Here is a 21819-nt window from a genome sequence, read left to right as displayed (position 1 = left end):
GATAATTATTTTTTATTTTTAAATATCTTATTTTTATTATGGGGGAATTTGAGGAATGGTAATTTCTGACCTCTTTTTTTTATTTGGTATTTACCAATGTATTGCTTAAGGAAGTGTTGGATTTGTGTCATATCCCTCTCGTAATGAATTAGTTAATCAACCCTGCGTATTCGTAATTTTAAATTACGAATCAGTTACAACTAATTCTTGATGTTGGTAAAACAGATTGGGTGATGAGAATAGAGAAAAGGGGCAATCTGAGTGGGCTGCCTGGGGTTTTTAGTTCTGGATATTATGCACAACTTCGGGGAAGAAAAAAAGACGGATGAGTAGAGAATTCACGATGCAATCTAAGACTCCGTGATTTCTCTTCTCTGCATCCATGTTTTTATCAGTGCTCTGCGTCTTATACCACCGCTCTAATCCCTCCTGCAACATCAACAGTGTTTGTATCATCAACAGTGTTTGTATCAGCATGCGAAGCTTTGGATACTGAGCTTACCGATGACTGTCTGCCGCAGATAGCCGTTGGCGGTTGGCTGGCTTTTCTTGACAAGGGTTCTTGCATAATGTTTTGTTTTGGATAGCAAAGACAACAGGCAAGTATTTTTCCAAGTATTTTTCATAGTGTTTTCTGATAACAATGTCTTTGGATATGCAGTAAAAGAATGATTATTTTATATGTTTGGTTGGTAAAAAAATATGTTAAAAATATGTTAATGCATGTAGTAGAAAAATGATTATTTGATATGTTTTCTTCGTAAGAAAATATGGTCATGCATGCAGTAAAAGAATGATGGACTTTTCTAAAATTTACTTGTCATCCCTGTGTGTCGCTGTGTGCCGCTGTGCCGTTAGATTATGTGTTAGTTGTGCCGTTAGATTATGTGTTAGACTATGTGTTAGACGATTGGAGACGATTAGATGATTGTTAATCCTTCGATCCAGGGAAGGTAGTTGAGTAGTTGCAACAGGGAAGGTAGTTGAGTAGTTGCAACTGTTCACGATTTGATTTGCCTGGGTACCCTTTTCGTCTTCGCCGCTTTGCTTCCCGTGTTGCCATGACAGACCTCTGAAACGGGCTCCATCCTCTGGGGAAATTTCATCCATGGCTTTCCTGAATGTAGAAATGAGATTCGGATCAAATAAGGTCAGAGATGAATAGGTCAGAGATGAATCGTTTGATGACGACTGCTGCGTCCAAATGGTTTTTGTAATTGAATCTGCAGGAGTCGAGGGCGAATCTGCCCCAGAGGAAGAAAAGCCGTTGAGAAATCCATGGCCGTTTTTAAAATTTTTCTTCAGATTCGTGTTGGGTGTTGTTGAAAACGCCTACGAATGTGCCAGAAGTGGTGTACAGTCCTCCTCACAGCCCATTCTAGAACCTCTCTTGAAAGACAATCCCCAAAAATGTGGAAACATTAAGGCAGTCTCTACTTATGCAACAACCAACCCTCTCAGTCGGCTGTCATTTTATTGCATGAGTCCTTTGCTTGCTCTTGGTTATAAGAGCCCTTTGCATATTGATGATGTACCCCAAGTTGCAGCGGCGGACAGGACAGGCCAATTATACCCTAAATTCAGAGCTCAGCTAGATCCAAAGGTGATACAGGCTTATTAGCAAAAGCCTTACTCCTATCTCCTATCTTTTGGGAAGTAAGTACTTTTAACTGCATTCTTAGCGGCACTGGAGACTTGTGCATCATATGTAGGTACATGTTTTATAAATGCCTTTGTTCACTTTTAAGGTGGAAAGAAACAGTTTGAAAGTCAAGGCTATGTGCTAGTTTGTGCTTTTTTTTGGCAAAGTTATTAGAGTCTTTGTCACAGCGACAAGGGTTTTTCAAACAACATCAGTTAACTTTACGGGTTAGAGCAGCATTGACAGCTATTATATACAGGAAGGGCTTGTTGCTTTCCAGTCAGTCAAGACAGAAGCATACAAGCGGAGAGATTATCAACTACATGAGTGTAGATGTTCAGAATGTTTCATGTTTCTGTTATTATATGCATAGTATTTGGATTTTCCCTCTTCAATTTGTTCTAGCCTTCATTAATCTATATCAGACGTTGGGCTTGGCAGCATTTTCCGGGTTGGCAGCCTCATTTGCAGTTATGTTGCCAAATTTCCCACTTGCAAAATTGCAAGAAAAATTTCAGGAGAGAATAATGGAAGAAAAAGACAAAAGGATGAAGGCCACATCGGAGACATTAAAAATTACGAGGATCTTAAAATTGCAGGCTTGGGAGACGAGATTTCTTCAGAAACTAGAAATTTTGTGGCAGGCAGAATATAGTTGGCTACAAAAATATGTTTATGCATCAGCTATCACAACATCTGTTTCCTCTGTTGGACCAATATTTATCATTGTTGCAACTTTTGGTACGTGTATGCTTATAGGAGTGCCTTTGACATCAGGGAGAATTCTTTCTGCACTCGCAACCTATGGGACACTTCAGGGAGCTATGGGCATGCTTCCTGGTTTAATCCCTCAGATTGCTCAAACTAAAGTGTCAATAGATCGCATTGTGGCCTTTCTGCAGGAGGAAGAGCTGCAACGCGATGGGGTAGAAAAGGTATCAAAGGAGTCAACAGACTTCGCGATTCAAATCCAAGGAGGGATATTTTCTTGGAATCCCGATTCCTCTAGTCCAACTATTAGAGGTTTAGATGTCCAACTAGAGAGAGGCATGAGGGTTGCAATATGTGGAACTGTTGGTTCAGGAAAATCAAGCCTTTTATCCTGCATATTAGGTGAAATACCAAAAATATCAGGCTCTGTTAGCTTAAGTGGTACCAAAGCATATGTCCCTCAGTCTCTTTGGATACAAAGTGGGAAAATTAAAGACGCTATTCTCTTTGGAAAGCAGATGGATACTATTAGATACAATAGTGTACTTGATGCTTGTGCATTGAAGAAAGATCTTGAACATTTTCCTTTTGGGGACGAGACAGACATTGGAGAAAGAGGCTTAAATTTGAGTGGTGGACAAAAACAGAGAATACTGATTGCCCGTGCCTTATATCAAGATGTAGACATTTATATTTTTGATGACCCTTTTAGTGCTGTGGATGCACATACCGGAAAACATATTTTCCAAGTATGTTTCTCTTATCCTTTACATACTGTAGGTTTGCTGAATTAATTAGTTTTAATGTTTTGATGGAATGATGAAGATCTACAGTAGCACTCTGCGATTCATTGTTCAGTCTGGATAATATACATCGCTGGTTGTGCTGCTGCAAATTCATGTCCATAAACATCTAAGAAATTGGACTTGCTTGTTACAGGAATGCATACTTGGTATTCTGGGTTCGAAGACTGTAGTCTATGTAACTCATCAAGTGGAGTTTTTACCCTCTGCTGACATCATTCTGGTAGGTTTGAATTTCTTTCATCCTGTTCTAGTGATATTAAAATTTTCAATGTAATTGGTAAAGGGACAGTGGGTTTATTGATCATTTATTGAGAGGAGGAGATAAGTGATCCATATTTTGTTGATGTAAATGATATTCTTCACAGGTAATGCGAGATGGTGAAATTACTCAGGTTGGCAGATATGATGACATCTTACAATCAGGCACAGATTTTGTGGAATTAGTTGGTGCACATCAGAAAGCTTTGAAAACTATTTCTGCTATGGAGAAATCTGAAGTGTACACATCAGAGAGATTTGTTGAAAGCTCATGTCCTGGCAATACAGCTGCAGTGAAAAATGTTACTGCCAGTGACACACTGGAGCAGTGCGGTGTTCAGAACTCAATAGATGTAGAGGAAGAGGTTGAACCAGAAAACCACAAAGAAAAATTGGATAAAGAGAATAAAAATTCACAGCTTGTACAAGAAGAAGAAAGAGAGAGAGGCAGGGTAAGCATGTCAGTATACTGGTCTTAAGAAGAAAGAGAGAGAGGCAGGGTAAGCATGTCGGTATACTGGTCTTACATTACTGCTGCATACAATGGTACTTTGATACCTATAATACTACTGGCGGGGAGGAAATGTCCTGACTCTTCTGCTTCAACTGAGGAGAATTCACTTCGTGAGGATAAATCTGACTCCTGTTTCCAACTCTTCTTTTTCTGTTTCTGGCTCTTCTGCTTGATCACCTGCAGAGAGGGGTTGTCCTTCTGTGGATTTTAGAGCCCTCATTAATTGTGTCGGTTCTCTGTGGATGTTCCGGGGAACAATTACAAATATTGAGAAGTATCTTTGAAAGCCTTCAAAGGGGTAATTAAAATGTACCTTCCAAACTTTGACTCGCTTTGACAGTTTTTCCGGCTTGCACATGAAACAATTGAGGCACCGTTGCCGTTGTCGTTGTGATGGATTGTAGCGACGGAGTATGCTTTTCGCTTCTGCAAGGGAATTATGCAGCAGTTGCAACCAAATCTTGAGGGTCTCCTCAGCGGCTTCTTGTTGATTTTGGATGATGATGTTAATATCAAGCAAAAGATTTTTCATAGGCCTCAAATCACTTCCCAGAATTTCATGCTTTTCCTCCTCCTCCAAAACATGATTCATCAGTTGAATGACTAGAACGACGACAACAACGTTGCTTATTGGATCCTCTGTGATGTTATTAATGTTTTCCATGGCTTCTTAATGTTGGTGTGGCACAGCACAACAGAGCAGAGCCGAGCCGAGCCGAGCCGAGAGACAGAGAAAAAGGAGAGCAGCTCTGATTGAAACAGGGAGTGGTATATGGAATGCAATGAGCGATCATCCGAGGGGAGTTTAAAGCATCAATATGGGAGTGCAGGAGGGAGTGCTATCTGCCTTTCTTCACAAATGATTAAATATTATGCCATTTTTGAGAAACATGTCAAAAAAAATTTGAGATGAAATCTTAATTTATTTTATTTAAACTAGTTTTTTTGACTATATATAGATATGGATTTAGCATTTTGATAAACTCTTAGGGCATTTTGATTGTGCAGAGATTATCCATCAACTCTTAGGGCATTTCGATTGTGCAGAGATTATCCATCAAATTTGTGATTTCAATAAATTATTGTTTTAAAAAATTAGACCGACTAATCTTTTTTTTTCCAAAAAATCACAATAAAAACAATTTGTTTTTGATATCGAACTTTTTTCACAGATAATTAAAGCTAATTGGTAAGAGTGATAAGTTGGTGAGTGATAAGTTGGTGATGATGAAATTGGTACTGGGCAAAGAATAAAAAGGAGAAAGAATCGGTGAAATTCTAGGAACAAGTTACCATTAATTTTTTGTATAGCCAAAGATAGATAACAAATTGGAAATGTGATAATAAGCAAGGATGATGGATGTGGTTGTGGGAGGATTTTGATTGGTTTATTTTTCGGGTTGTGGGAGGATTTTCATATTTTACACATCATTTTTTATTATTATTAAAATATATTATTTTTATTTAATTTTATATATGGTTTAGAAGAGTTTTTATTTTTAAATAAAGTTTTTAGAATTTTAATTATAAATTAATGGTAGAGATTTAATTTCTATAGAATATGTTAGTATATTTTTATTAATATATATAAATAGAAAAATAAAATTCATTTTTAATTATATGAATGTGAGTTACAAATTTTTTTAATATTTAGTATAAATAAGTAATGACATTTGTTCATAATATTATTTTGAGTATGTGGTATTAGTCAGTTATTGTAAGGTAACAAATTTTCTTTATAAATAAAAAAGTTTATATAATAAACAATTTGTTATATTTCAGTCAAATTATATAAAAAATCTGTTACATTTCAATCAAATTATGTAAAGAAAAAAATAATAAACTTTATTAGAATGAAGTATTCTTTTCTTTTTTTTTAATTAATGGAGCTATAAAGTTATTAATTTAATTTAATTTTAATACGGATGCTTTCATGTAAAAAAAGATTAAAATAGTAATTTGAAAATAAAAGGCATTTCCCATCATATGGAAAAAAGAGAGTAAAGAATTAGAATGAAGCATTCTTTTATTTTTAAAAGAGTAAAGAATTAGAATGAAATATTCTTCTATTTTTTATTAATAGAGCTATAAAGTTATTAATTTAATTTTAATGTGGATGCTTTCATGTAAAAAGAGAAAATAATAATAATAAAATAAAAGACATTTCTCATTCTATCCATAAAAATAGTAAATGAATTAGAATGAAATATTCTTTATTTTCTAATAATGAATCTATAAAATTATTAATAAATTGTGAATATCTATATAAGGAAATATTAATCAATCTTATTTACATTTATTTTAAAAATTTCACTAAATTTGTAATATATTCATAATTGAGACTTTGATGTTGTAAAACTATAATTATAATAATAAAGAAAAAAGATAATAAAAAATATATTTACTTTAATATCATTACAAAATATGAAAAAGATGATGGACAACATACCAATACAAATAGAGATGTGAATAGAGTTTTGATTCTTGAACTATTATTAGAACAATTATGTTTTTTAGAGGTTGTTTTCATCATGAATTTAGTTTATTTTGAAAGTTTTGTTGTTTATCCAAAATGTTATTTTTTTGATTAAACTTGCAAGATGCATCCCAAGATGAGCCCCAAGGGATAGCTCAAATGAGTTCTCGTTGCTAAGCACTTTCCCAGTTGGGAGGTCACGAGGTCAAATCTCCTCCACGCCCTCGGGGTTAGGCCTGATATGGCCGACCGGCAGATCCCTTCGGGTGGAACTGCCCCGTTTTTCTACGTGGACGTAGCGGCCACTCATTGAGTGCCCGTGAACCACATTAAAAAAAAAAAGAAAAAAAGAAAAAAAGAAAAAAGAAAGAAAGATGCATCCCAAGTTAGTTATTTGAAGATGGATAGAAAAATGTGTGAGAGGCACAAGGTTGGCACTATCTATAATTTGATAAATTGTATTAGTAAGCCATTGTAATGCAACAAACTCTCTTTAAAAGTCAAAAATCTACATAATAAACAATATGTTACATGTTTTTATAAAGGATGAAAACTATAAACAAATAATTAAAAAAAAGTTAAATGTGATGTTATTTGTTATTTCATAATTTGTAAGTTTAAGTAATTTTAAAAAGAAAAGATGAAAAATAATAGAATATGCCAAAAACTTTTACTAATAATAAAAATATAATATTTGGAATAAGAAAAAAATCAATCAACAAACTTAAAATATTTATCAAATTAATTAATATATTAATAATTTATTTTTGAGTTTAAAAGTATATAGATATATTTAAAAATTGATTATTATACATTTCGATCAAATTAGGTAAATAAAACAAATAAACTTTATTATTATTATGCTATTATCCTAGTTTAATATATATATATATATATATGTATGTAAAAAAGGAAGTGGATGGTTTCATGTAAAAAGAGATAAAATAGAAAAATAAAAAACATTTATGGTATGCAAAAAAATAAAGAATTAGAATGAAGTATTTTTTTTTTTTTATTAATGAAGTTATAAAGTTATTAATTTAATTTTAATGTGGATGGTTTCATGTAGAAAGAGCTCAGATAGTAATAGAAGAAAAAAAGAGAGTAAAGAATTAGAATAAAGTATTCTTTTATTTTTAAAATGGTAAAGAATTAGAATGAAGTATTCTTTTATTTTTTATTAATAGAGCTATAAAGTTATTAATTTTATTTTATTGTGGGTGATTTCATATAAAAAGAGAAATAATAATAACAATAATAGAAGACACTTTCCATCCTCGGATAAAAAATAGTAAATGAATTAGAATGAAGTATTCTTTATTTTCTAATAATGAAACTATAAAATTATTAATTTAAATTTAAATAATGAAATTGTGAATATGTGTACAAGAAAATATTAATAAATCTTATTTACATTTATTTTCAATTTTTTTACTAACTTTGTAATATATTTATATGTGAGACTTTGATATTGTAAAATTATAATTGTAAAACTATGATTATAGTAATAAAGAAAAACATAATAAAAATATATTTACTTTAATATCATTGCAAGATATGAAAAATATCATGGAAAGCTATAAATACAAATAGAAATGTGAATAGAGTTTTGATTCTTGAATTATTATTAGGATAATTATGTTTTTTTAGATGTTCTTTTCCTCGTGAGTTTAGTTTGAATTTAGTTTGTTTAGAAAGTTTTGTTATTTATCCAAAATGTTATTTTTCTAATTAATGTTGCTACTAATCTCAATAGTGGTATGGTGCCTAAAAACTCACAAAATATTGTTTTAAAGGTTTATCCTAACATAATGATCCACTCTTGATGCATCCCAAGTTAAATATTTGAAAGTGGATAGAAAAATGCGTGAGAGTCACAAAGTTGGAACTATCTATAGTTTGATAAATAGTATTAGTGAATCATTATAATATAATAAACCTTCTTTTTAAGTCAAAAATCTACCTAATAAACAATTTGTTATGTGTTTTTATAAATATATATATTTAAATAATAATAATAATAATATTTTAATTATATTTTTAATAATGTGATCAAACAAAACAAAATCATCAAATAAATCTATATTAACCAATTAATTTATTTAAATAAAGCCAAATCCTTGAATTGTAAAGCAATTAAACACACAAATGTAAGGGTTGCAAATTATAAATAAATAATTTGAAAAATAAAATGTTATGTCATTAGTCTATAAAATCATTGAACAAGTAGATATTTAATATATATTAAATAATTTATTTATTTAAAAAAAATCATTAAAATGTAAAGCAATTAAATTAACTAGGATTTTATTTGTTATTTCATAATTTATATGGTTAAGTAATTTGAAAAAGAAAGGATGCAAAATAGTTAATGTTTAAGATTGTTTTCTTTGATGTAAAAGAATATGAGAATATGTCAATAACTTTTACTTATGACAAAATTATAAATATTTAGAATAAAAAAATCAATCTACAAATTTTTAATAGAAAAATATTTATCAAATTAATTAATTATTAATATTTTTTTGAATTTAAAAATATATAAATATATTTAAAAAATTGATGATTATACATTTCAATCAAATTATATAAAGAAAAAAATAATAAACTTTATTATTACATTGCTATTATCCAATTTTAGACTATATATATATATATATATATATATATAACCAAAAGGAAGTGGATGCTTTCATATAAAAAGAGATAAAATAGTTATAGAAAAGTGAAGGGAATTTCTCATTATATGGAAAAAAAAGAGAGTAAAGAATCATAATGAAGTATTTTTTTTCTATTTTTAAAAGAGTAAACAATCATAATGGAGTGTTCTTTTATTTTTTAAAAAGTAAAGAATTAGAATGAAGTATTTTTTTTTGTAAGCTACGGCAGGATCTTTTCTATTATATACATCCAAAATAAAAATATACCCCAAAAGGAAACCGGGTCTCTTGGTCACCAAGAGTCTGAGAATGTCAACTTATCAACTATGCAAGTGTAGCAACAAGTTTAAAACAAAAGCATCACCCTATCAACATACTATTTCTATATTCCTATCAACGATTACAGTTCAAAAAAACTTGCCTGCAAAAATTGATTCTCTTAAGCCTAGTTGAGAAATCAATTGAAAACAGAGAAAAGCCTATCAATCTACCATGAGTACCTGTTTGATTTCCTCCTCGCGCTACGCGGTGGTTATCTCTTTTAGCATGTTTCGGATTTCCTCCAGTCTGTTGTCCTGCTTCAGGAGCGTGAGCTGTAGGTTATTCATTTCCTTTTTCAAATTCAGTAAACCTTGAGCTATCTCCGTCATCTCCTCGGCGACCTATTCCATGGCTTTTGCTAATAAATGCTTCACAACCCAATACATATGCAGTGCTTGCTTATACAGCGATAAGCACCCCCTTGTATTCCCAGGGTCCGGAATAAGAATGCTCCATTCCTCCATTTCTGGATCAGAGGCCTCCTCGAGGACTTTATTTTCCAAGACATCTATAATCCTTCTTATCTCCTCATTGGTCCCTTCGATGTATGTTCGCTCTACTTCCTGAGCTATCTGCTCCGTGGATCGACGCCCTCTTTTCTGTTGATTTGAAGCCGGTGTCTCAGTTTCATAGCGATCCGCTTGCCAAGTTCTCCCGCGACCCCTGCGCCTCCTGCCCTTACCTCTTCTGGATGGTCTTCCTCTGGTGTTACCCCTACTTCCTTGCCCAACCTCGAAAGTCCCCTTTGCCATGCATTCTTCCTTCCTGGTCTCCATTTCTCCTTCCCTGCGATTTCCTTCTTCTTCCTCCATCAACTCCTGCTCCCTCCTTTTGTTCCTCACCTCTCCTTCCTTGGACAGACTTGCCTTCCTGCCTCCCTCCGCCATAGCTTCCTGCCTTCTTCTGAGATGATAACCAGGGTTTTTCTGCTAGATTGCTTCAAACTTCTCCACCTTTCCAATCTTCGATTTGTCAGTTGCATTATCTTCTCCTGCTCCTGTAGATATATCGCCACCTATCCTTTGATTCACCGACTGAGCGTCGCCGTTCTTCTCCCCTGCCTTTTCCATAATTTTCTCGTTTCCTTGTCTCGGTTTTCAGCCTTTCCTGCATGCCGTCGTTGCATCCCTTAATATGATTACCCTGAGATGTGGCTTTTGCTGCCGTGCACTGCATCCCATCATTTCCCATCATTTCCCTGTACAGTTCTATTTTCTCCACCCCGATCGGGGTGTATTTATTTTTATTTTTTATTAATAGAGCTACAAAGTTATTAATTTAATTTTAATGTGGATGGTTTCGCGTAAAAAGAAAAAATAATAATAATAAAATAAAAGATATTTCTCATTCTACCCATAAAAATAATAAATGAATTAAAATGAAGTATTCTTTATTTTCTAATAATAAAGCTATATTAATTTAATTTTAAATAATGAAATTGTGGATATGTATATAAGAAAATATTAATAAATCTCATTTACATCTATTTTCAAAAATTTTACTAAATTTGTAATATATTATAAGTGAGACTTTCATGTTGTAAAACTATAATTGTAAAACTATAATTATAATAATAAAGAAAAACATAATAAAAAGATATCTACTTTAATATCATTGCAAGATATGAAAAAGATTGTGGACACATAGAAATACAAATAGAGATGTGAATAGAGTTTTGATTCTTGAATTATTATTAGAACAATGATGTTTTTTAGATGTTATTTTCCTCATGAATTTACTTTATTTGGAAAGTTTTGTTGTTTATCTAATATGTTATTTTTCTAATAAAAGTTGTTTCTAATCTAAATAATGGTATTGGTGCCTAAAAGCTCACAAAAGATTGTTTCAATGGTTTATCCTAACATAATGATCCGCTCTTGAGTTGGTTTTATTGATTCAATGATATTCATGTAATTATTTTCAGGTGGGTTTAGTTTTAGGTTACGTTGCTAGGAAGATGCATCCCAAGTTAGTTATTTGATGATGGATAGAAAAATTTGTGAGAGGCAAAAGGTTGGCACTATCTATAGTTTGACAAATGGTTTTTTTGTACTTTAGTTTGATGATTCAACCTGAGGATGTGTTGAGGCTTATGCTAGGATTTACAATTGTAATTGTTATTCCTACTTGATTTCATGACATTTTAGTTAATAAATCACCTCACATGTCTTTCCTAGTTTAGGTTTGATATCCCAACCTCCATATGCAACTTAGGCTAGTTGTAGAGTGTATACTACCCCTTTAGGGATTTTTGTGTCATGTGACTAAATATTAAAGGCCCCAACATCAAGTTTGTGTTGATTTTAACATTTCCAAGAACCTTGGGGAATACATGCTCATGTGAGGTACATGATATAGTTTCGTAATAGCTAGTTTGATTAATTTGATTAACAATTCATGTTAATGCCAAATCTAGGATCATTATATATGTGGTTTCCAAATCATGTCTCAACTTAATCCTATAACAATATGACCCATATATACCCCCTAACTCTTGAAGATCTTGAGACAGTGATCCATAATGGATCACTTATAATTTTTCATTTGTTTTAATAACACTTTTTGAATGAAAAATTGGAACCATGTATGTGTAAGGCCCATTTTAGCTGTAGATTATATTTTGGTGATATGGAGTCCTAAAACTTTTGGGATCCTTTTCTAGCATTAAATAATTTTTTTTAGGTTAAAGGCTTTTGGAAAAGTTCCCATTTCTCCAAATATATTGTAATTATAACCACTGGGATTTTTATAATCTTCTAAAGCCAACTTCAACCAATGTCTATATGAGGAAGTTAAGCCTCCTTCAAGTTCAACTATGTTTTAACCACCATATTACAAGTGGATTCCATGTCAATTCCCGTTACACACACACTTTCAACTAGCCATCCATGGAATTTCAAGAAGATTTTAGAGGGTCCAAAACTCTAATCCCAATAAAGAGTTTAGGCATTCAAAATATCTAAGTGAACTGGATCTTGGGGGTTAATATCCAGGAGCCAAGAATGCTAAGGAGGAGAGAAAACACACAGATTTGACATGAAACTAATCACAAGAACAATGATAAAAATATGTGAACTGAAATAAATCACAAAAATACATAGAGAGGGCCAAAATTGGAGAAGAAGAAGAATTCTATTAAGAAGAACCATTACATAAAATGAGGCCAATTTTGGGACCTCTCCTTCCAAACCTCCACTCTCTTCTTATTGCCTTATAATATGTCATGTTGGTAGAATCAACTTTGGTTAGGGTTGAACCCATCAGTTACATGTTGATTAAGTTCCCTTTTACATAAAAATATGACATCGTGACTAATACATCTAAACTTAGCTTATAAGCACCCCTATGATTTAGATCAATCCTGCCCCCTTAGAGAATGATGGTCCCCATCATTCAAAATGCTAAAGAAAAAAAAAGAGGGACCCCATTATGATATTACAACATGCCATTAGACAATGAAGAAAAGGGTTTTGTGTGGTTAACCCATAATCGTGGGTTTGTGTACGACCCATAACCATCATGATTACAATGTGCTAAGTTGTAATGAAGATAAGGGTTTTGTGTGGTTTACCCAAAACCATGGTTCTGTTTTCTTTTGTTTTGTTTTTTTTCTAGCAATAGACCTCTTGCTACAACTAAGCCAATAACTTTTGCTACAGGTGATGAAATCAAATTCCAGTAAAGTCCCATTCGATGTATTCAAGAGTTATTTCCATTGATATAAAACATTTGAAATTTGATGACTTGAGGAGTGAGGAAATGATTCCTGAAACTCATGGTACGCGCGGTTGTGCAACGATCTAGACTTCTGTAACTTCAATCACTCATATCTCTCAAACCAAAAAATGAAATCAAATTTTGTAAAAAAACTATTTGAGCTGAAATAAATCCTTTCAAATGAGCTAGTGTGCACCTTATGAAATCTCCTATGGAGGTCACGCCACCTGCATGAATTTTGCTGAAGATTGTTTCTCTGTGTTTCAACTTTCTATGGCGGCAATACCACCATGGGAAAGATGGAAAATGCTTGCAATGAGGTCATCCAAGATTTTATGTGCTACATACAATTTTTTTATGGCATGGTTGTATAAATATATAATAACAATGAATACGAGAATACCAACTGCAAAGGGCCACAAAGGATTCCAAGGGTTTGTCGAGCGAGATGGGTTGTTGTAGAGGTCATGAAATGAATGTAATTAATTCATTACATCCATTTTGCAGACCAATGGATGTAATGAATCCATGTAAAAATTCTCCTGCAATGTTGCATGAAGATACGAGGGTGGAAAACCTTGTAATGTTTATGGTCCAACTGTAATACTTACAACGTATGGCCAAGCAAATGGACTCCAAAAGTGCCAAAAGGAGGATAGAGATTGCTGCAAAACTTTGAAACTAAAATATGCTTCAAATGTTGGGAAGTTGGCTTTATCTAAATGGTTGGTTTCACTTAGTACGTTGTCATTAATCTCAACTTGGTCAATTTTGGTGTGCAACTTAGGGCAAGTTCTATGGTTGCTATAGTCTATTGTAGAGAATCATCATAGTAGCAGGCTTAGTGGAGAAGCCATAAAAAGATGAATATGATGGTTAGGAGAGCCATAATTTAGAGGAGATTATGCCTATGGTGTTTATCTCTGATTCTTGTGGAAGTGGCATAGTTGGAAAGTGCTTAGAGAGATCTTTCCAATGGTATGTTGAACTCTACAAATGACCCCCTTAATCAAAAGTTATTACAAGTCATAGTTGCAGTGCTCGAAAGGCTGAAACTTAATTAATAAAGTGTTACAAAATATTCTTGAGTCAGGGTAGTGAGAACAATCCCTAGAAGCTCGAAATCCCAGAATCCCATAAGCTAGTTGACTGCTAGTGGAGATGGCAATGAAAGTCTGAATCTCAGAAGCTCGAAATCCTGAAAGCATGTAACTTTATTTCTAATTCGTACAGGATAACATGGAGCTGGGAAAGAAGGGAACAACAACTAACAAACCGTCAATCGATGGAACCCGTAACACAGTCCGTCTAGAAGGATGAGAGTACAGAAGCAATTTTAATTGAGAGCTACGCATTGCAGTAAGGCCTATATGTGGAGGTATTCAGAGGTTGACAGGTGGAAGGTGGGCCAAGCCTAGAACCTCTAATAACAAACTGTAAAGGAAGAGGAGTGACACTGCTAGTGGTGCACACAAGTGGGCCAGGCCATAAGCCCCCAATCCCATGAGATGAATGAAATTGTATTTCATAAGAAGTTACTGGCACACGAGGTTCTAGGATCGTGTTTTATGCCTGGATAGAGAGCTACGGGTTTGGCGCCATAACAAAAGTATATGCAATAAAAAGAACCAAGAGAGTGGAGGAGAAATTATAAAGGGAATAAAGCCCCCATAGGCCAGCAAAGAGGTTAATGCCTAGATTCTTAACTCGAAGGTCACAACACCTGGCCTTGTGGAGAAAAATAGGTAAAGGTGCCAAGGGAAACATGCTAAGGTCAAGTGGGTTAGGCCGGAAGCCCAGGAGCCCAGGAGCCCGTAAGTCTTAAGAAATGCTATTTAAGGAAAAGATACAAGCACTAAGGCATCTGAGCCTCCAAGTCAGTAGAGGCATATGTTTTATGGCAAGTAACATAATTGAAAGATGAAAGATTTAGCTGACATTTGACAATTCCATAAAAAGACAAAAGGTGTGCCCAAGACTTGATTCTGTGGTGGTTTCACATGTTTTGATGACCAAGGGGCATGCACAAAAAAGGGGCCTTCTAGCTAATTATAGTGAAGAAAATCACGATGTGGGAAAATTCAATTCTTCAAGGGCCTTGGGCCATATACTTATGGCACCATGTACATATTTAAAAGTTTCTTGGCACCTATGGATCTAGACGGGTTAGCAGCTGAACAAATGCGCACAATAAGATTGGTGGATGGATTAATGGAAATTATCAAGAGCTCTAGATTAAGATAGATAGAATCATGATATTTAGAATGAATTAATGGAGCCTATCTCGAACAGAAACAAGCCACCACTAATCTTCCTTGTATGCGATAGATAGTTAAATGAGAAATGGCCAAGTGCAGAAGCTCTAATTACAGAGCACGAGAAGCCACGCCATAAGTATACCCTGATCTTTGTGGGAAATCAAGAAGGATGGGAGCATTATTAGAACACTTTGTCTATAATAAGAAGTAATTCCTACCATGGAGAATGATCAGGTGTCCATACCATGTTTAATGCAGCTATAGTTGTTGATTGAATGGAGCCCATTCCCAGTGTTTAATGTGGTTGCAAAGGCCAGACAATTAGATGCAACAGGAGGATGGAGAGCCATAAAAGAGTACACTCAGGCGGAGTGAAAGGTAGAGTAATTGGTCAAAGAGATAACAAAGTTCCTTGTGCAACATTGGAAGAAAACCTTGGATGGAAGTTGTGTAATGTGGGGATGCAACATTGTTGTTAGTTGAAGGGTGGAGAGTTGTGTAAAGAGTGTGAGAGATGAAGGGTGAATGTGGATGAGAGTTAAACTTTATATAGAGTAGTTGAGGGCTGAGATGAGAGCAGGTTGAGCAGTGAAGAGAGCAGTGCAAAGAGGGATTGTAGAGTAGAAGGGAAATTGTTTGGTGGAGCATCTGAGAAGGTTTACATTTTGAGCATCTGTTGAGGCCTCTGTTTTTAGTTTGAAATTTTTATGAAAAGGTATAACAATGGCTAGAGCAGGTAGTGCCCTAAATTCATAAGAGGTTGGTTCCTCTTGCAAAGTAGTGCCTTGCTATCTTTAGGGGGTTGGAGCCTCATGCGAGTGAGGTTCTCACAAACAACATGATGTAATTAAGTAGGTATTTAATTTACATCATAATAACAAACAAATTGGTGGTTTTATCCCTTTGGGTTTGCCTGTAAAAAAGCTGGTGTTAATATGTGAATGTTGTTGTATTAATGGATTGTATGTTCATGACAATGATTTATTTTACTGTACATTTTATGTATTAAAGTATGCTCACATAAGTAATTGACTAAGAGTAGAAGAAAAGAAGAATTGAGATTGAAGTTTAAGAACCTCACTTATTATTGATTCATCCCCCCCCCCCAAGTAATTTCTTATTCCAATAATTGGTATCTGAGCCAAGTTCCTTTAGCAACAGTCTAACCACTGGAAGGTAGATCCATAAGGAATTATGTCTAGACAAGAGATTCAAGATGCTTACTCAAGTAAGATACCAATCTTTGATGGGACAAAAATATGCCTTTTGGAAAGTTATGATGGAAGCATATCTTCTGTCCCTAGGAGTAGATGTTTGAGCTCTGTGTTGGTAGATTATGTTATCTGTGCAGTCCCTCCTACTCAATCCAAACTTGTAAAGGTTATACATTGTAAGTCTGCTAAGGAAGTATGGGTCAAGCTCAATCAGAGTCATGAAGGAGATGAGAAAGTTAAGAAGGCCAAACTTCAAACCTTCAGGATGAGGTTTGAGAGCTTAAGAATGAGTGAAGAGGAAAGCATATTAGTGTATTTCCTTAGAGTTGATGAAATAACCAATATGATCGGGGGACTTGGTGAAGATATGAAAGAATATATAATTGTACAAAAAGTCATAAGGTCTTTGCATATGAGATTTAATGCCAAAATATCAGTCATTGAAGAGTTAATTGACCTAAAAGGTCTCACAATGGACAAACTATTTGGTACACTCACAACTTATAAGATGAGAGTAGGAAAAGAGAATATTGAACCAAAGGACACACTTTCAAGGTGTCCAAGAAGGCTAGGGATGTAGAAATTAATGTGTAGATTCAATACTGCTCATGAAATTTGCTAAATCACAAGACTTAAAGCTACTCTACTGATTTGTGGAATTTAATTCACCATCTAGGGGAAAGAAACTTCTCAAAACCCCTTATTATCTGTATTATATTAATCAAAATATAGAGAAGAAATGCAATGCTTTTTCAAGCCTGAGCACACCCTGCAAGTGTATAGTCTATCCTTCTGCCGACTGCCTGAACCTGTCTCAACACTTAGCCATTGCCTTCCAAAGCTCCTATTTCCTTGCGCTATTCGCTTAGGAAATTGCCCCTATATTTTTAGGAATTTTACACCAAGGAATTGTGCAATAGCCTTAGGTCAATCTCTGACTGCATGCACCACTTGTACACATGGGAATATGCTATAACTGATAGTACATTGCCATGGAATCTTAATCTCAATAGCTCCTGCCACTCAATTAACTCAGTAAATTCAGGTTGGAGACACTTGAGTTCAGTTCTACATGATTGATTGTTAATTTGTAGCAATATATTTCAGTTAATTTGAGTTATTGTTGGTGTAACTAGTTCTCGCTGTTAGGAAAACTAGTGGAGGTTCAATCAAGGGTGTGTAACTTTTTTCACACTGAGTGATCATCTAGTTAAACTGATCATTAAGCCTAAATTAACTCATGCATGCAAAGAATTCGACTTACCTAGTTGAGGTTGGAGTTCAAGGGTAGTGTACTATCAGTTGTAGAATTTTCCAAGTTGTACAAGTGGTGCATACTATCAAAGAAGGGCCTAAAGGAATTGCACAATTCTCAATGAGTAATTTCCCTAATTAATAGGGGACTAGTTCTTCATCAAACAATGCAAGGAAATAGGAGCTTGGCAGGCTGATAAATTGGTTAATTATTGGCTTGAGTCAGTCTGTCAGACAATGAGATATATTATACTAGCGCAGGGGTTGCTCAGACTTGAGAAAACATTGTATTTCTTCTCTATTCTTTGATTAATGCAATACATATAGTAAGGGGTTTTGAGCAGTTTCTTTCCCCTAGATAAATCTTTGTGTATGTGTGTCGAATCTTGATGCATGTTAATGATTTGTGTTCTCGATTGTGATTTTCTCTTTGCATATGAGTAGAGGAGCTTCAAGTCTTATGATCAAGTAAATTTCATGAGAAGTTTTGAATCTACATATTAAATTTCTACATGGTATCAGAGTAGGAATCACAGAAGAGAAGAGAATTCAAAGTTGTCTTTGCAGGTGGATCGAATTTGCAGGAGTAACCACTACTTGTTGAAGAATTGCCTGATAGGATACTATTGCGTCATTTTCTGACAGTGAGGATGTTGATTTGCAGGCTTGCTTTATCGCTCCCAATGAAACAATAGTACTGTTTCTTTCTATGCGAAGTGTTAAACTTTTATTCTCCCTACTCTCCCCGTGATCCTCATCTGAGGAGAGCATTTTATCATTTTATTCACTGTCCTCTTCATCTGAAGGTGAGATTCCTTTTCCTCCATAGGGGTGTGCTATATGTTTTCTAAGCCTTAGATGTAGTCCTCCGTTTTACTGGCTTTTGAGAACAAGGGTTTTGTAGGTGTCATGTTTTATGGCAGAGGCAGCAATGAAAAGTCATGTTCTCATAGTCCAGGATCTGGATCGAGTGGAAATCACTTACTTTTAGGTTGATTTTGTTCGAAAATCCTTTACTGATGTCGAGTTCTACACATATCCTACTAAAAGTATAAACTCCACTTTGGCCTCGCGTAATATTTGTGGCTAGAAAGCAACCCAAGGTGTTTTCGATGCTTGTGAACACTGAATCATGCCATCGATGAGCCGACAAGTTTGGAAGTTGAACCCAAATGGGGAGCTTTGTAATTATTATCGTAGAGGGATCAAAATCTAAGAACTAAGGGGCCATGAAAGGCCCCACTTTTCCCCAAAACCATGGGCCCTTAAATATAGCACTCTGGTAATCTTCTTGGCAGACAAACACAACTATGAAGAAGCCTTTAGAACATTTGGTTCAATTAGAGTGTATCCATTTGTAAAAATCTATTGTTCAAAGCCACAACCCATTGAAACAACAGATCAAGCCATGCTCTGCCATTAACTCGTGAAGATCTTCCAGATCTCAATGGGAAATGTCAACAAAGAGAATATCTTTCAATTTTTCCACAATAAACACACTAAATGCATTCTCAGAAGGAAATGCTTTGTCTAGAGGTTAAATATTAGTTAAAAGAGGATGACACCCCGGGTTCTGATTACGAACTGTATCTATATATGAAAAAGCCTGGGTGGAGGGCTTCACCAAAGAACCCCTCACAAACGAAGAGTCAAAAGCACGTGGAATCATTACAAACCATGGGTTTTCTTCCTTTCGTGAACAAACCCACGAAAAGCTCCAACCGTAACCCAACAACTTCTCTGACTTCATTACCGACTACGACTGTGATTATACTATCTACCACATGTGGCCAAAAGTCAACATGTTGGCGCATAAGTCGGTGCTGTGCTCCATTGGTATTGTGTATTGAGAAATAAAATATTCTTTTACAATGTTTTATATGGTATCGTGTTCAAATAGAACACCCACAACTTTTGACGTATAGACTGACGTATAGGTAATGGGTTGGTCAATGATCACCTAATTACATGTTTGTCTTGAGAGCATAACCTTTCAAGAACATGCTCTAACTTTCTTGTAATGGGTTGGTTAATGATGACCTAATTACATGTTTGTCTTGGGGTGTGTCAAGGATTTCATCACCTTAATAATGCCATGTGGAGTTTTCACCTTCCAATTTACCACAGGGGAAACTTTGTAAACCATTCCTAGATAACATATCGTTTTTGATGTTCTTGATATAAAGTTTCAATGAGTCAATATGGGATATCTCCTAAAGAAGATATGTGCCACAATTCTAAAGTTGATTTTTGATCACAATGTTGTACTTTCACATTGATCACATGAAGTGATAATTCTTTGAATATGTTCTTATTAAGGTATGTGGAGAGACCTCAGGGCAACTGAATCGCTTGGTGCATCTGTGCTTGAAGTATCACACCTAGGTTGTGGTCATTAGTACATTCTTGGGGACTTGGAGATAAATGAAAATGGAATTGGTGAAGGTGGCTATGGAATTATCTATCATGGTTTATTGCCTAATGGTAACCATGTAGCCATGAAAAATTTTCTTAACAACATGCAAGCTTCATGATGTTACAATAATGTGAATCTCTGATTTTTCTTTGAGTTGGTCTTTGTTCTAAAATGCCATTACTTGGTTTTTTTCGCAAGGGGTGGGATTAAAATGAGTTTAGAGTAGAAGTGGAGGCGATCGAGCGAGTCAAGAAAAAAGATCTTGTTCCTTTGCTTGGATATTGTGCTGAGAGTACAAGCATATATTGTCATATTAGGATGGAGTTATACTTTTGTTGGGTATACTATTAATCATGGGAATCTAGTGCTTGTAAAAGTATCTAATAATGTAGCCTATGAGTTTCGATGATTGATAACCAGGACGCTGATGTACAAGTTCATCAATAATGGAACTTGGAACAACAACTTCATGGAGATGTAGGGCCTACTAGTCCCCTCACATGGGAAATTTAGATGAAAAATATTCTTGGAACTGCCAAAGGGTAATTCATTTGAACATATAAATTTATACATGTTTCTTCATGCATAAGCCTAGTATGTAAACATTATAAATAGATGTTGTTGTTCTTGATTTAGAGTCATGGATGTGTGCATGTTAGCATATTTACATGAAGGGTTGGAGCCCAAGGTTCTTCATAGAGATAAGCCTTTAGAACATAAGAGAACCCTGCAAGATCTGGTTCAATTAGAGTGTATCCATTTGTAAAAATCTATTGTTCGAAGCCACAACCCATTGAAACAACAGATCAGGCCATGCTCTGCCATTAACTCGCGAAGATCTTCCAGATCTTAATAGAAAATGTCAACAAAGAGAATATCCTTCAATTTTTCCACAATAAACAGACTAAATGCATTCTCCTTCAATTTTTCCACAATAAACAGACTAAATGCATTCTCAGAAGGAAATGCTTTGTGTGGAGTTTAAATATTAATTAAAAGAGGATGACAGCCCGGGTTCTGATTACGAAAGAAAATTAACATATATTTTCTTTCCCCAATAAAATATATTTTGTGTATTTGCCATTACTGGTAAGCCGCATTAATAAAGCTTTATCAAAATGGACGGCGGACCACTCTTAGCAACTCGAGGACGTCATAAAATCCAATGAAGATTCTGTTCGGGCTGATGGCGCGTAATGCAAGAAAATTGCCATTTGAATAATACGTTCAAACCATTCGGAACCAAACATGTTGTCTTAATTATTGTAATCAATATAGTTTTAAAAACCTTCAGAAAAATAAGTCTGACATCTCACCTAACCTCTTATAAATGATTTTAATAAAATATACTTCATGTCAGGTTGTATCCGTATACTTACAATATTTTATATGGTATCGTGTTCAAATAGAACACCCACAGCTTTTGACGTATAGACTTGCGGCAACAGGTTCAGCTGATGTTAGAAAATTATAACAACGATTCTGTATGCGGAAAAAATTCAATGAATCGTTGAAACTTAATGCCCAGGGATACGAATTACCTCCAGCCATTGGTGAAACTCTTGATGCAAC

General features: G+C 34.5%; 1 protein-coding gene across 3 annotated transcripts; it reads left to right on the top strand.

The window, feature by feature from the left end:
* Positions 1 to 14: 14 nt before the first annotated feature.
* Positions 15 to 4506, top strand: LOC149149375 (ABC transporter C family member 3-like). 3 transcript variants are annotated; one of them, XM_089438391.1, is made up of 4 exons: positions 15 to 599; positions 2084 to 3102; positions 3293 to 3379; positions 3525 to 4506. In XM_089438391.1, exons 2-4 carry the CDS (start codon positions 2116 to 2118, stop codon positions 3894 to 3896), a joined length of 1446 nt encoding a protein of 481 aa, XP_089294517.1. In that variant the 5' UTR covers positions 15 to 599; positions 2084 to 2115; the 3' UTR covers positions 3897 to 4506. The 3 variants fall into 3 exon arrangements, with proteins under 3 accessions (XP_089294517.1, XP_089294516.1, XP_089294515.1); XM_089438390.1 differs by having other exon boundaries at positions 16 to 599; positions 2068 to 3102; XM_089438389.1 differs by lacking the exon at positions 15 to 599 and having other exon boundaries at positions 1964 to 3102.
* Positions 4507 to 21819: the final 17313 nt, after the last annotated feature.

The sequence above is a fragment of the Pinus tabuliformis genome, chromosome 9, assembly GCF_031772625.1.
Source record: "Pinus tabuliformis cultivar Carrire ecotype Pingquan chromosome 9, CPIR1, whole genome shotgun sequence".
Classification (NCBI taxonomy): Eukaryota; Viridiplantae; Streptophyta; class Pinopsida; order Pinales; family Pinaceae; genus Pinus; species Pinus tabuliformis.
Note: the sequence above shows the minus strand (reverse complement) of the source record. Positions and strands in the feature narration are given on the sequence as shown.